Genomic DNA, 15702 nt, shown 5'->3' with positions numbered 1-15702 from the left:
AACATCTATGTGAGAAAAGTCAGAAATTAAATCTCCACATCTGGGATATGGTACATGTCCCTCTGCAAGACCCTGGGGTGCTGCCACACAGAGCAACAAGTTCTCTTGGACAACATGGTAGGGAAAGAGCCTCTCTTGTTGCATAGTACAGCAAAAAGGCACTGCACGCCTGCTGCCCTCTCTCTGGAGGCAGAGGGACATTCAGGCCAAATGAGACAGCCTTGGAAAAAAGTTTTTTCCTGACAATACAAGCTGGCTGCAGTTCCTCTGCCTCCTCCTGATGCAGGAGCTCATCCCATGCCCATTGCTCCTACCTCCTGCTCCCAGCAGCTCCTCAGGTAGATCACTTGTCACACAAACAAACAGCTTGCCTCTCATTAAAAGATCGATTTGTTCAAGAGTGACATGTGGCATGTCAGGTATCAGTCTGGGGGTGGAAGGATCTGCCCTCTCCTGCAGACTTAAATTCCAAATAAGGGAAAGCAGGCTCTGTCTGGGTCCCTGTACTCATGAGGTACTTTGACGACCAATTCTAGGGATTCAAGGATTATTCCTGACTCTGACTCATCTCTGTTTTTTCCCACTGAGGTAGTAATACCTTCATTTTCTCATCTTTACCTGCAGTGGCCAGATTTGCATACAGCCTCAATCTTTGCTTTCAGGCATGTAAAAGGGGTTTTTTGTTATCCAGCATCCTCAGTGGGCTGTGTCCCTCCATGCTGTTTGTTTTGTTTCAAGGTGCTGGTTTGTTTTCTTATTAATAACACTCCTTTCCTTGCCACAGATCTCCCTGGACTGATGCTACCAGCAGATTCACACTGCACAGTGACACAAGGGTCTTTTTATAACTGAGCTACTCTGGCAATAGCAGCTGAAGGCAGTGCTCCAGTCATGCATCCCTGGTGTGGGGAGCACTTGCTGGTCCCTCTCCAGGCTCTGTCACCAGTTTCTTTGGCACTTTTACACCAAATGCTCTATTAACAGCAGGGGAGTCATACCACTGGCAGGACAGACACGTGCTGCACATGCCAGAGGTGGTGTCACAGGCTGGTGTCACATCTTGGTACAGCAAAGGCCAGCAGTTCCAGACTTTGTTCCTAAATTTCTGCTTCTCCACTCCCCAAAGGGCATCAGGGCAAGGAGCAGAAATGCCCAAATTTGGGGATGCAAGGGAAGGCAGATGTGAAATTGCAGCAGCTTGGGGCTGATTTTTTTCTCCAGCTCTTCTGGCACCTTTTACCTCCTCAAGGGCATCAGGAGAGGAGAGAACACAGGGGATGCAGATTTCAGGTGAGGTTTGCTGTCCATTTCCAGCTAGACAGAAAACCTCCCAAGGACAGCCTGAGACATTTGGCAGGCTCTGGTGCTGACTGGTTCTGATGATACCAAAAGATTCAGGGACTCTGCCCTTGCCAAATGCCCCCTGATGCACCACCCTCCAGTCTGGGTGTAAGACTGAGATGAGCACAGATACACCCTGTTCTTATGTGGGGACAAATCTGGAAGGCAGCCAGCTGGTGGAAAAAAACCAGCCAAACTCCAAAATAAATCAGAAGAAAGAAAATTTCCCAGTTTTTCTGTGTGGGAAAAGATGAAGACACTTCATGAGCGTGGATGGGAGCTGAGCAATGGGACAGCCTCAGTTGGTGCTGCGCAGGTGCAGGACAGGAACTGCTGCCTTTAACTTGTGTGAATGTCCCTTGGACCTGCAAACCATCATCTCTACCCATGCAGCAACCAGCGACTTGTGACTCCAGAGGCACTGGAGTGCTTCCCTCCACCACTATTTAATTAAGGGCAGAGAAATCAGTGCTACCTCAGGTACGAAAGACAGGCAGCAGGAAGGATGGGAACACGAAGAACAGCAGATTTGCACAGAGCAATTGTAATCACTTAGCATTTAATGCTGTAAAAAACCCATTAATTACCTGTAGCAATGAGTCACAATTATTTTAGATGCACTCAAGGGGAAAATTATACTAAATGACAAATTACAGGTGAATTTGTGCACCAGGGCAGAGCCATCGGGAGCCAGCTCCCAGCACATGGACAGCATGAGCACGCAGGGAGGGCTGGGGAGCACCTGGTGCTGGGACAGGCACTGCTCGGGAGGTCGTGCACCTCTGAGTGTCTCAGTGCCCACTTCTGAGAAAGCAGGACACGTGCAAAGCCTTCACAGGCATGGGAGAGGGCATCAACTCGAACCTGCACACAGGATGCCAGGCAGGTCCTGCTCTGGACTGAGCTCTCTCATGCCATGCCAGTGACATGTGGAAGACCAGGACCTCCCAGGTTAGCTCTGGGAAGAGCAAACAGCAGAGAAGTGACTAGTAGGAAAAATTCAATCAAATGCACCAGGTCTAAAACACACTGGGCTCCACAGCCATGGTTGTGGTACACACAGAAGCCTCCCAAGTCTGCAGCCACCCAGCAGAGAGGTGCAGAGTGGTTGCTCTGCTGTCTTCACGGCAGTCAAATATAGCCACCTGCCAGAAGTGCCCTCCCTGCAGCCCTGGGGAAGGTGAGGGTTTCTTTTATTCCCATTATTTTATGTAATTGACACCATTGCTCTGAATCTGATCTCAAGTCCTGCCTCTTTGTGAGCCACCAGAAGTGCTGCGATGTCCCCAGAGCCACCCCAGCTGCCTGTCCCTGCAGTGTGATCCCACATGCACAGTGTGGTTCTGCAGTGCACATGGGACAGGGGCAGCCCTTCATCTGCCACTCAGCTCAAGAACTGCACACCTACCTTCTTCCTGCAGCCCAGACACTTGGGTGATCCTAGTGTCACCAGGAAAGCCTACGAAACCCAGTGTGAACCTGTGCTTGGCAGAGCGTATCTCTGGCCCTGTATTGCACAGGTGAGTCCCCAGTGATCACTCCAGACCTGTCTGGGTCTATCCCATGGGGTTTGCACTGATCCCCCCCACCCTGCACTGCACACCTTGCCTGTTTTCCCAGCCCACCAACCCCACTCTCCCGTGTCACCTGCCCAAAGGACCCCACAGTATCAGGTTTGTCTCAGGAACAGTGAACGTGGAGGGCCCTGCCAGCCATCTGGAGTAAGGTCCGTTTGTTTCACTCTCTCTCCATCCTCTGGGGACAGGACAACATCTGCTAATAAGCTGGCAGAGCTCAAGAGATGATGGATGGACCTGTCAAGGATACACTAGCAGGGAGCGAGCTGCTTTTCTCCCTCTCAAGTGGCTGCCTGGAAGCAGTGCTCTGCAGGTGGCCCTGGGGGGACCACCAAGGGCTGCTCCAGTGGGGCTGCAAGTGCAAGCACTGCTCCCATGTCAGTCTCTCTTGGCTCTGTCTTCTGCTCAGGAGGTGTGGGCAGGGTGAGGGCATGGCTGAGGGGGACATGGGGCAGCTCTGTGACACTGGTGCCACCCTTCCTGACCCTTCAAGAGATCTGGGCATCTGCAAGCAGCAGAAAAGCAGCCATGTATCTCCCTTTGGCCTTGCTGGGAAGAGATAGAGACGGAAATAAAGGTGTCACAGCCACTGTGACAGCCAGAGACAGGCACCAGTCCCAGAGCCCCCCAGGCTGCACAAGCCAGCACAGAAAATCCCAGCCTCCTTTCAATCTAGTTTCAGCATGATGCCTCAAATCTCAGCTCCCATATGACACAGACACTGAAACAGAAGCCAGTTATTCTCAGTCATGTCTTAAAATGACACATTTGCCTCATTGCCCAAAATCGACTGTTTCAGCAGGGCTGTGCTCCCCTCTCCCTGCAATCCCAGGTCAGCCCAGGCTCTGGGCTGTTCAGTGGCCTGGAGGGAGTCTGGGGGCCTGGTTGGACTGGTGCTCTCAGTAATCACCTGGTCCAGAGGTCATGCCTGGTGCTCACATCCCCTGTTTGTGCTGCTTGTCTCCACACTGCCTCAGCCATGGTCACCTCTGGCCCCTGAGCCTGTCCACAGCCCCACTCCCACCTTGCAGCCCCTTTGCACAGATCTTCCCACCCCCAATACAACCCATCACACCACTACACACCTTTCAACTTGTCTCCTATGGCCCCAGACTCACCTCACATCACTTCCCCACTTCCTGGCCCGTCTTCCCACAATTAACCCACTGCATACCCCATTGTACCCGAGTCTTTCAGAGGAGGAAACAGGAGGAGTTTTTTACCCATTAAGGCTTTGCAAAGCCAGCAGGACCCTGTGTTTGGGGCTCTCAGCAAATGGCACAGATGGCAAAGGACACCCTGCATCCTTCTTGATAACACCCAGGTTTCCCTGCCACCAGAACAAGTTTTATTTAGGAGGGTCCTGCCCTTCCAAGTGGAGGAATTCCACTTGTAGTGCTGGGAAAACTGGAACTACAGTTGTAGAGACTGGATGCATCCCAAACTGGAAATCTGCATGATATTGCCATAGAAAAATCAGCAGGTCTTAGAGTCACAGAATCACTTAGACTCACATCTCTAGCATAGAATTCCATAATCCCAGAACAGTTTGGTTTGGAAGGGACCTCAAAGATCATCCAGCTCCCCTGTCCTGCCATGGGCAGGGACATCTTCCACTATACCAGGGTGCTCACATTCCCATTCAGCCTGATTTTAGTACTGTTGGACATATGCCTGACTCTCCTCTTTCTCACATCTTAAAAAAAAAGAAAAATAAAAGCAGGAAACACCCAAGTCCCAGTTTGCTCTGAGTGCTGCTCCACTGCTTGGTGCAGACATCCTTCTGTGGGAGTGGAGGTGAGGCTGTGCAGACTTGTGTAGGTGAGACAGCCTGACATGCTCAGAGTAAAGCTTTTTATGAAGCTTATCCAGGGAAAGGCTACAGCTTGCTGGAGTAGGATGGAAACAGGCAGCCTCGTGCCAGAATTAGAAAAAAGCTGTTTCCCAAACTCAGTCTTGTCAAAGAGTTTTAGACAGAAGTATCCAAAGCTTCTGAAAAAACCCCACAGATTTCACCAAACCAAAACCAAAGCCGGAAAACACAGTCTAGAGGAAGGGGTGTTACGCCTGCAGGTGACAGTGCTGGAGGTAACTCTGTGTCCCTGTTGCGAGGCATGAAGGAGGAAAGGACACACAGAACAGCAAGAGCTTCATCCCATCCCTGGCAGGAGCTGGAGTGCAGTTTGGAGGGGCATGTGAGCCCTCTCAGCACATCCATATGGCTGTGGATGTGTGGAGGGGCTGAGCTGTGAAATGAGGGTGCCCAGACATGCCAGGGCCAGCACAGCCCTCGCCCCCGCACAGCTGAGCTCCACCAGCCTTTGGAGCTTGCTCCTTCTTGGAGAGTGGCAGCAGCAGCAGCCTGCTTTCAGAAGGGGAAGAAGCCCTCACACAAACAGTGGCATGAGTGCTGGCATCTGGAGCTCCTGCCAAGGGCAGAACAAGTTTCTGGCAGGGTCCTACTGCTCTGTGGGATGAGGAGAATCTTCTCCATGCAAGGCAATCTCACCAAGCCTCTCAATGTGCTGGTGGGGAATTTGAGATCTCTGCACCCCACTGTGTTACACTATCCCGATGTAAGGACTGGTGCAAAATTCCAGGTCTTTCTTGTGCTCTGTGTCCAAACTCCCCAACAACAGCTGCACACTGGAAATCCAGAGGAACAGCGTGTGTTCACCACCCAAAGGCAGCCAGTTTTATGGAAGAGCTCAAAACAAAAATCCCCCGGAAAAAAAACCACATTCCCAAACTGGTGAATGTCCTCATCCATCACAGCCCAACTGCTCTTCACTACTTCTCAGAGGGCCACAGAGACCTGCTAAGCACAAATAAAATTTGATTAATCCACATCACTACCCTGAACTCCATCTCACTATCATTCTCACCCTTCATTTCTGTCAGCACCGAAACACAGAAAACTCAGAGGAAAAGTGGCACACAAAATATTCAGCCAAGGGCAAACTCTGTATTGTTGCATTGGTGAGATACAGTGGTGCTCTGCAGCACCTCCATCCTTTTTGTTTGTTCCTTAGAGAAATAAGTAAATGGGTTTAGGTGCTGGGGTTCTGCTTTGTTTTGTTTTCCAAGCAAATGCAATTAGTCACTGCATTTTAGAGGTGGGAGTGATGCTGGAGATCCTGGGATCACCCTGTCCTGCCTTCTCCAATGATCTCACTGGGCTGAATTAGCTACACACATGGAGCCCAGCACCCCCGGGGTCCAAGCCTAGAAGTCAGGTCTGTGACAGTGAGCTGGAGGTCTTGATATGAGACAAGTGTGAATCCAAGGATCCCATAAGCCTCTAGGGGAAGAAGTCTTTCTTAATGAAAAAAGAAAGAGAGCAGGTTTGGATGGCATATTGGGAGAAATTCTTCCCTATGAGGGTGGGGAGGCCCTGGCACAGGGTGCCCAGAGCAACTGTGGCTGTCCCACCCCTGGAAGTATTCCAGGCCAGGTTGGACAGGGCTTGGAGCTGCTTGGGGTACTGGAAGGTGTCTCTGCCCATGGCAAGGTGTTGGAAGGAGATGAACGTTAAGGGCCCTTTCAGCCCAAACCTTTCTGTGATTCTGTGTTTCTACATAGTCACAGCTTATGTGTCTTGGAAGACAAACTGGTTTTTTTGTTTTTTTTTTTGGGGGGGGTGGGATGCAGAGCTTTGGGATAACCAGGATCCCACCAGCAACATGATACATGATCATTACATGATAACCATGGTCTCACCAGCCAGTATTCCCTGTGTTTCACAGAGCAGCCGATGGCCTTGCAAACCACAATGAAAATCTTGTGAGTCACTAAATTTTTTTTATTCCGGTGTCTGACATCACAGAAAGGACTTTTGCATAACTCTCACAGCACCACTTTGGAACTGTTTCTGGTCTTGGCCTTGGAAGCTCTGTCCTGGTACACTCATGGCAGAACCCCTCTGTGTGGGACACCTGGGGCATTGGTGCCACTAGCTCTGGTATCCAGGCAGGTAAGGCTGTGGCTTGGGCCTGCCATGTGTGTTCTGGGACTTGCACAGAAATTCCTCTTGAAATTCACACCAACAAAACTGAAATATCTTCCAAGATGTTTGCTTGGAGCTGCAATGATAGGGTGTTCTCACAGAATCATGGAACCACCAAATGGTTTGGATTGGAAGGGACCTTAAGCCCATCTCATTCCACCTATGGCAGGAACGCCTTCCAGCAGACCAGGCTGCTGCAATCCCCATCCAGTGTCTTCACCAGGCATGCTTCTCCTCAGGTGTTTCCAGGGCTCTCCCTGCCCCTGTGCCAGGCTTTGCCCCCAGCACAGTACATGGGGTGCAGCTGGATAGGGTTTCCCCTCCTTTCACACAGCTCTGCTCCCTCCTTGTCCCACCAGCTGTGGGACTTCCTTCATAAATGTCCATGGATACAGAACTGTATTCACAAGCACATAATTACCAAACTGGGTATTTTCTTCTCTTAATTAGCAATGCCGTGGTGCTTTAATTGCTCGATTAAAGTTGCCCACAAGGAAGTTTTAAGGTACATTAAATCTGCTGATTGGTTCATCAGCATGAATTCCACCAACTGGAAAAAATTAACTGGCTTCCAGATTGCTAACCAGACTTTCCAGATCCATTTCCACCAGCTGTGTACCACAGGAGGCACGAGAGAGCTCAGCAGTCTTTCTCTATTCCCACCTCTCCTTCATTTTGGGGGGCTGGAAGGGAGAGGGTCCCACCAGTGGCAATGTCCCTCTCTTCTCTTGTCCAGAGGAAAAAGCCCATTTTCTTGCTGAAGCAGAGCTGGGTAAAATCTAACCCAGGGCCAGATCCTCATTGAGCCACACAGAGCAGACCTGTGTTTGGTCGCTGTTGTCACTCAGGCTACAAACACCCATCCTCATGTACAAATGGGCTGCTGGAGCAGGAATTAGGAATTGCTCAGTTCCTGCTCCCTCACCACCATTTTCCATCTAAAGGGAATAGCTAAACTGAAGGTCCCAAGAACAGAGGGAAAGCAGCCAGAGCAACCAGAACACCCAGAGGATAAGATGCCTGTTTCCAAACTTCAGACAGAAATGTTTGAACAATTCCTGAAAGCCATGGATATTCAACAAAGAAGCTCTTTGGAAATGGCATTTCTGCCAAAGGCTCATCCACCCACTGTGACAACAGGAAAGAGGGCCTGCCCTGTTTTCCACTGGATTATTGAGAAAAACCCTTCCTGGGAGATTCTGTGCTCCTGGGGGTCCCCCATGGCTGGATGCTGGATGGGTTTGTGTCAACTCCCAGACAGCAGCACCATGATCTATAGCCATGGCACTGCTTCTGATGCTGCAAACAAACTCCCTCTGTGTGTACAACCTGTGAGCAGCTGAACAGATTTTAGCCCAACTTGAAGTTTTGCTCACTGATAGCTGGTGAGAGATGCAGCCCAAGAAATAATTCAGACTTGACTTAAAAGGGGGACCCTGATGCAAGGAGCATGGATTTACATGGTCCAAGGACCAAGGTCTATCCACCAAGGACCGCCACCAAAACCCAAGGTCTTGGTGGCTCAGGAGCCTGACAGACTTCCCCAAAGAGGGGCTGACCATGGCTGGTAGGAGGGATGTGGTTGAAGAGCCACTGCCCCCACCTGCCTGACCCTCCATGTCCACCTCTCCATCCCTCCACACACAGGACAGGGTACTAATGCCCCAGCTCTCAGCCTTTGTGGAGGTGGATTACATGCCCTTCCCTGCCCACAGGAGCACAACCAGGCTCCCCTTTCCCATCCCTCTAATTGCACTGACCTTATTGAAATGGGTATCTATTTGTCCTGCACAGCAGCTGCATATCAATAAGGCGAATTATGCTGATTGTCTCCTTATCTGATAAATTGCTGGGACAGATCCCTTTCCCTCCTGCTCTTGCTTATTCTGCTGTTTAGGCAGAGCAGTTGCTATTTGCTGTGTGTAAGAGATGTTAATGTGTCGTGTGTAGACTGTTACATTTCAAGGAGGAAAGAGCAGTCCAAGGCTGTGGGTTAGGGGGTGAGGGAAGAAAAGTCCTTCAGAACCTCGAAAACAGAGGGAAAAAGAAGTGGGTTGTGCTGTGCCAGGAGGAGTTTTATCCTTGGGGTGGCTGTGGCACAAGATGTTGTGGGACTAAATGCTGGGAACGTTAGGAGCTGGCAGACCCCAGGATGTCATCAACAGATGTAGGAATTCCGGCTCAAATCCCATTTCTGTCCAGTAAAGTACTGTAGCACATGTGCCTAGTCCCAGCTGGAGAAGGGGGTTCTCTGGAGAGGAATCTGGCAGAGGCATTAGGCACAGATATGGGGACAAATGTCTGGTGTGTGGGGGCTGTGACATATTCAATGCCAAGCCAGCTGGCATCCTCAGATGATCCTGATCCCAGTTCCCCTGGGCTGAGATCTGGCCCCCTCAATTCCATGGAAACTGCCCCTCATGTCCTTATGGCAAACAGTAGGACATCAAGGCAAGGTGAAATGTGGATCCTGCTGAGATGAGTGCAGGAGTAAGAGACCCCAGCCACCATCCCCCTGCCCCAAAAAAGGACAGCAAAGGATCCAATGTGACGGATGACAGCAAAGCCCTGCAAGGCCAGGCTGGACAGGGCTTGGAGCAACCTGGTCAAGTGGAAGATGTTCCTGCCCATGGCAGACGGTGGAAGAGGATAGGCTTTAAGATCTCTTTCAACCCAAACCAGTCTGGGATTCTACAACTCTGTGATGGGGATGAGAGGCAAAGAAGTTCTCGATGTTCCTACACATCTTTCACCATGTCCCACCTCACCCCTTCCTTCCCAGGTCTGTGACACTGTCTTACTTCTCCTCTGAAGGGCTGGGAACAGCCCTGGCTATGGTCTGGTTCCTGAGCTGTCTTCCATCACTCTGGCAGGCCCTTAGGAAGATGAATGTTAAAGAGGAGGGGAAGAAACCTCCACTGTTCAAATATCTTTAGATTTGACAAATAAGGCGTCCGGCTATGAAAGGCAGAAGGAAATTAATTTGGAATCATATTTTAAACACTGCCATAGAGGCAAAGTATCTTCTCTAATTTCTCCCCCTCTACACCTCCTCTCCCCAAGCAAAAAATGAATTTCCCTGATATTTATAGAAAGATTATTAGGGCCACAAGGAGTGATTTATACCATCTCATCCCTGTGACCGAGAATGAAAAATTGCTGGGGCGACAGCCACTAGAATCCTGCTTTTGTCTGCCTGACAATTAAAACGGCTAATTTCCAACTCCAACAGATCCACTGGGCTTATAAATCATCCCCGAAAGGCACTTTTCAGCCTGAAAAATGAACTCTGCGCCAGTCAGACACAAGATCAGAGATTTGCATCTGTTTGCCTTCATGTGTAATTATATGTCCTGCTGCCCCACCAAAGGGGATGCAGGAAAGGAGGTGCTGCCCCTGTTCACTCGATGTCAGTTCATCAAACTGTGCTGGAGCCAGAAAAATGGAACAGGGAAGGCAGGAGGGTGAGACAACACTGAGGTCAGAGAAAGCCCAGTGACATTTCTGTCCTGTTTCTGATGCCACAAGGCTTGGAGAGTTTTACCAGAGAGCATTGCTGGGTCTGAGTCTGTCTGCGGGGCCAGCTGGGGACACGTGCTGGACCACGCTTCCTCCAGTGCCATGCCTGTGGGAGGAGCAATCCCACCAGAAAAGGGCAGGAGGGCAGAGAAGGGGCTCTGCCACAGCTTCACTGCCAGGGCAGAGCAAACCTATCCAAGGAATCACAGGAAAAGGAGTCAGGCAGAGCCCAGCACCAATGCCACAGCCTTGCTCAGCCTCCTACCTTTGGGGTGGGGATGTCCTGGGCAGAGTGTGCGGTACAGGGCTGCTGGAAGGGAGCAGTAGGAAGGGCTGTTTTGTCTGTCTGAGCCAACTTCCAACTCCTTGTAGTGTTGGGGCTGGCACAGCCAGCCAGGAGGCCCATGCCAGTGCCCCCTTCTGCAGCAGCACATGCCTGGCCCCACATACATCTTGCACCCACTCTTCAACATGATGGAAGACCTTTTCTGAGTTATTAGATCTATCCCAGGACAACTTTCAAATTGACTGTCACAGACAGGAGGAGTTTCAGATAAAAGCATTTATTCTGCCCATCCTTCCCAGTCTGTAACTGGAGACCTGCAGGAGCCAGTGTGGGTCCCAGCAGCCCCTGGATCCATTCCAGTCTGATGTTGGACGTCCTAACCTTGAGTCAAGCCTCCCTAAGACAAATGCTCCATTTGACGTTACCATGAAACTCAAACAAAGGCCCCGCACTCATATTTGTGCTGTTCCCCCTCAACACATCCCATGAAGAAACAGAGAGCAAACAAATCTGTGTGGAGGGCTCTCCCGGGGAGCCCGTGCTCTGTATACACACGTCCCTGTGCCTGCTGCTGGTCACCCCACTTCCTTATCACAGTTTGTTCAGTTGGCAGCTCGAAGCTGCCCAATGGCACTGAGGGCCCCTGGGAACCCTCCCCACACCCCTGGCTGAGGGGCTCTGCAGCAGCCCCGGGAGGTGAGTGATGGAGGCAATGACCTTGTTCCATGAAAGCTCAGTGTTTTCCTTTTTGCTTTTCTCCCTCTTAAACCCATTCCAGCAGTGGGTGTTTTGGAGAGGCCAAGTAGTGCCCTGCTGGAGCACACCAGAGATCTCAGCACCAGTCAGAGCTGCTGGGGGTTGGGGGCTGATCCAGCTGAGCTGGGATCTCTGGGCCGGTGATCCATGGTACAGAAAGATGGAACCAGAGCAGCCCCTGTCCTGATGCCAGCCAGTCCCTATCCCAAAGCCCTGCCCTGTGCACCAGGACCTGTCAGAGCCACAGGAACTCCCAGGGAGTTTGTCAGTCATACCAGCCACGTATTTTGGAAGCATGAAGCCAGACAGCAAAGGCATGGACAGCCTTTGGCCTCCACAAAGACTGGCTGTCCCAGTTTCTGTGGGCAGGCTTCTGTCTTCAGCCCTTCCCCAAAGAGGCAAGAGCCCCTTGCAGCCACCCCTTCCCTTGCAGGCACTGCAGGCAAGAAGTAGGGACTCACCCATGCAGGAATCCCGCTGCTCTTCATAGCCAGCACTGCACACACACTTCCCGATGGGCACCAACCACTCTCCCTCGGCACTGCAGTACATTTTGGGGGTGTCCCTCTCTTCGGAATGGCCCACGCACTCTCCCCGCACTTCCACCAAGGAGGACGAGTCCGCCCCGGTCACAGCCTCGGAGAAGGACGCCAAGTTCCTCACCGTAGCCGGGCACTTCTTGTAGTACACTCGCACTGAGACAATGGCAATGCAGGCACCTATGTCCTGGAAGGCCAGGTAGAAGCCCCTCTTGCTCAGCGGCCCCACGCCCCGCACCTCTGTGTTCAGCTTCAGGCGCCGCACGCCCAGGTCCACGTTGGTGAAGCTCTCATCCGCCGCGATTGTGTCGATCTTCAGGAACTGGCTCTCGCGGGTGCTGGTGCCCAGGTCCCGGTCAGACTCCATGTAGTAGAGGTTGAAGGTCTCCTTGCAGGTGCCCAGCACACCTGGCATGCTGTTACAGTCCCTCAGCGTGAATTTGATCTCTGCATAGACGCGCCGTGCTCCGTCCCGCTGCACCCAGTTGGTCCGGAGCCAGTTGTTCTGATTGGGGGTCATGACGTTACAGACCTGGTAGGTGTGGATGGGGCTGAAAAACTCGTCCATTTCATTGATTGAATCCCACTGTAGGACAGAGAAAACAGGTCATTCCAGATGTTCCCAACCCCTGGGGGAGCAGGGAGCATGCAGGAGTGTGTGCCATCTCCCACCCCTCTGCTCCTGTGTCTGGATGGGAGGTCACTGCTGCCACAGGGCAAAGGGAAATGAGGAGCACCCGTTAGCTGCACTAATTTGGGCAGTGACCCAGTTGTAGCACTGTGGGAGGTGCAGCCCTGCTTGAAGAACAGAACACTAACTGAGGTCCTGGCAGAAGCTGATGGCAATGTGTGTTTTGCAGGGCTCCAAACCCTCCTGGTCATGTCTGCGAGTCCCTTTTCTTGGTGCTCAGCCTGTCATTTCCAGCAGCAGCATGAACCATCTGCATTGTGCTCTCCTGGACCTCTGCTAGCTCATGCACTGTCCACGAACAAACTAAACTGGTGCTTTCCATCTGGAGAAGGAGTTTCAGGGTGGGTACCAGAGGGTGAAGGGGAAGCATGTACTGAGCACAGGACTGTCAGCAAGAAATGTGGACTCATGGGGGCTCAGAGGTCTCTTCCTTTCAAGGTGGTGCCAGTGTGGCTCCTCAGTGTGAGCCCACAGTGCCCAACCCAGATGAGAGCCTGGATCAGGGCTGGCTCTGGGAACCGGGACATTCATGGCTTGACAGCTCGGGGTGAAAATTCCATATACCTGTGGCTGCTGGGCAAACCTGGGGAGGAGATACTGGCAAAAGCAGGTTGCAGCAAGCAGGATTGCAGTGGAGGGTGGTCTGGATGAGTTTAGAGGGACAGGGACATGGGCCTCACACAAGGGAGGGATGCTAAGTGGGTTTAAGTGATAGGAAGTGAGAAGTAGTGATATTTTGGATATGAGTTCCATAGTTGAGGAACAAGTAGAACTTAGCTGTTGGGAGCTACATGACACTTCTGGGGGCTCAGTCTTGCCTTGTGTCTCCCTCTCTACTCTCACCAAATGCCTCACCAGGACACAGACTTTCACTGCACTGGGGGCTTCTCACCACCTCTTTAGCTCACATTTCTGCTCAAACCAGGTACTCCAATCACACCTCCACTGATGGGTCTGGGACCCCATAATTCTTAGAAGAGAAGGGGAGGAGAAAGAGGAGCAGAGGAGAACTTCAAACCATGTGGCTTTTCCCCAAACTTAGAAACAGGTTTTGAAGTCCCACCCCCATGTCCAAGTCCAGCTGTAAGGGACAGCCTCAGATGCAATGCCGGAGAAACTGGGGAATGCACTGGCAGTCCTGCTCCTTTGCCTTCCAAATGATCACCACCTTTCTTCCCCCAGCCTCAGCATCCCCCTCCAGCACCTTCCTGGGGTCTTGGCTCTGCCTGGAAGCTGGCAGGGAGCAGGCCCCCACCTCAGCACCTTGTGTACCCAGCTGTCTGTGGGGGTTGGGGGAGCCAAGCAAATCCCCAGCCGTGCTGCACAGAGCAGGAAAACAAATGTTTTAGGCAGCATTATAAGTACTTTAAAATAAACCTCTAGGCTTGTTCTGACAGGGCAAAAATGGTGTTTTCTTATGCAAGTGGTGACTTGTGTTTCCTTAGACACAAAACAGCAGTCCCGAGAGGAGGATGCTCAGCTCAAAGGAGGTGAGCCTGCAGCCTTCACCCTAGTGATGTGGGAGCTGGCAAGGCTGCAGATCCCTGGGACAGGCACCTGCCAAGCCTCTCTGTGTGACTGCCAGCAGTGCAGGGACAGGGCACAGCTAGGAGAGGGCAGCACGCCTCCAGACCATAAGAGATACAGGAAAGAGGTATCAGTGATACCTGTAAAACACTCCACTCCCTTCTCACCTCTCAGATGGGAATGTCCTTCCTTGTTTGACCTCCCTGACCTGCTACTTCTGGGGAGGTGTTGTCGTGCCTTCTGCTTGTGTGATGGTGATCAGAACAATCACTGCAGTCATGTACATCTTCAGTTTTCTCCAGCATCTCCAGTTTTCTCCTGCATTTAGGAGAAAACTCTGCTTCTCTGTCCTAAAGAGCTTAAAGGAACCTGGAAAAGGCAGCAGCTCCAGGTGCAAACTACAATGGAAGCTCATTTTAAGGGGAATATGCTGGCAAAGGGGGTCAAAATCAAACCATTCCCAGGCAAGAAAAATGTTTTGTGATACATTTTGAAAAACTGTCTTTTGAATTCCCAGAAATGCCCAGGTTTGTGCTGGGATCACTGGGAACATGCCCTGCACTCCAGTGCTCAGGTGGACAACATGGAAAGGGGCCAGGCTACAGGTCTGCTTGGCCAGAGGGATGAGGGCAGCAGCCCTCAGCTTCCCAAGCCCAGGGACCAGCCTGTCAAAGGTGCTGTGACACCCAGGACTCTGGCCTGCTGCTTGATCGGGGGCACAAGGCTACTGGAAGTGTGTGCAGCACCAGGCACGGCCCAGCCCCTGGCAGAGCAGAGCAGCTCCCCTCCCACACCCACTTGTGCTCAGGCTGCTGCGCTGCTTCCGAGGGGGTGGAAGTCGCTGTCGAAATTAATTGAGCACAAATTAACACAACATCTGTTTCCTGTCTTTTCCCTGCTGAGTTTCCCGCGGGAAGTGAAGCAGAGCTGTGCAAGGGAGGAGACACACAGTGTGGGGGCAGAGCTGTGGGGGTGAGCAGGGATTTCCCCCACAATGCACAGCCATCTCCCCTCGGCACTGCCTGTGCAGTCAGGGCTCTCTACGAGGGTCTGGCAAGGGAAAGGTGAGGTTATTGTGCGCACCAAAATGCTTTGGCTCCAGCTCATCTGGTTGGTCTCCAGACATTCACTTCTCTCCCAAATCTGACAGAGGAGATGGAGCTCACTACTGCCATGTCCCCACATGCCTGTGGCAGTCCCAGAGCTGGCAGCATCCTCCCTGTAGACAGAGCAGGAGATAAATGCCCACCTCCAAGTACCAGCAACAGTTGGTACCGGCCACACCTCCACCCTCTGGGGTGAATTTGGAGAGTTTGCATATATGCACCATCACTCTTTTGAACTTAGTGCTGTTTTGCACAGCAGCTGCACTGTCAGTTCTGTCCCAAGGTCCCTTGGGATCCCAGTCTGAGACCAGCCCAAAATACCACACTTGGCCTGCAGGGAAACTGCTCTAAGAA

General features: G+C 51.8%; 1 protein-coding gene across 2 annotated transcripts in view; it reads right to left on the bottom strand.

Moving 5' to 3' along the window:
• EPHA8 (EPH receptor A8) overlaps positions 1 to 15702 on the bottom strand; it is a 52782-nt gene that overhangs the window by 17415 nt on the left and 19665 nt on the right. For both annotated transcript variants that reach the window (XM_064396951.1, XM_064396950.1), the window contains exon 3: positions 11947 to 12610. In XM_064396951.1, coding sequence (XP_064253021.1) covers positions 11947 to 12610 — 664 coding nt within the window. The remainder of the gene's footprint in view (positions 1 to 11946; positions 12611 to 15702) is intronic.

This window comes from Passer domesticus, chromosome 22 (assembly GCF_036417665.1).
Source record: "Passer domesticus isolate bPasDom1 chromosome 22, bPasDom1.hap1, whole genome shotgun sequence".
NCBI classification, from domain to species: domain Eukaryota; kingdom Metazoa; phylum Chordata; class Aves; order Passeriformes; family Passeridae; genus Passer; species Passer domesticus.
Note: the sequence above shows the minus strand (reverse complement) of the source record. Positions and strands in the feature narration are given on the sequence as shown.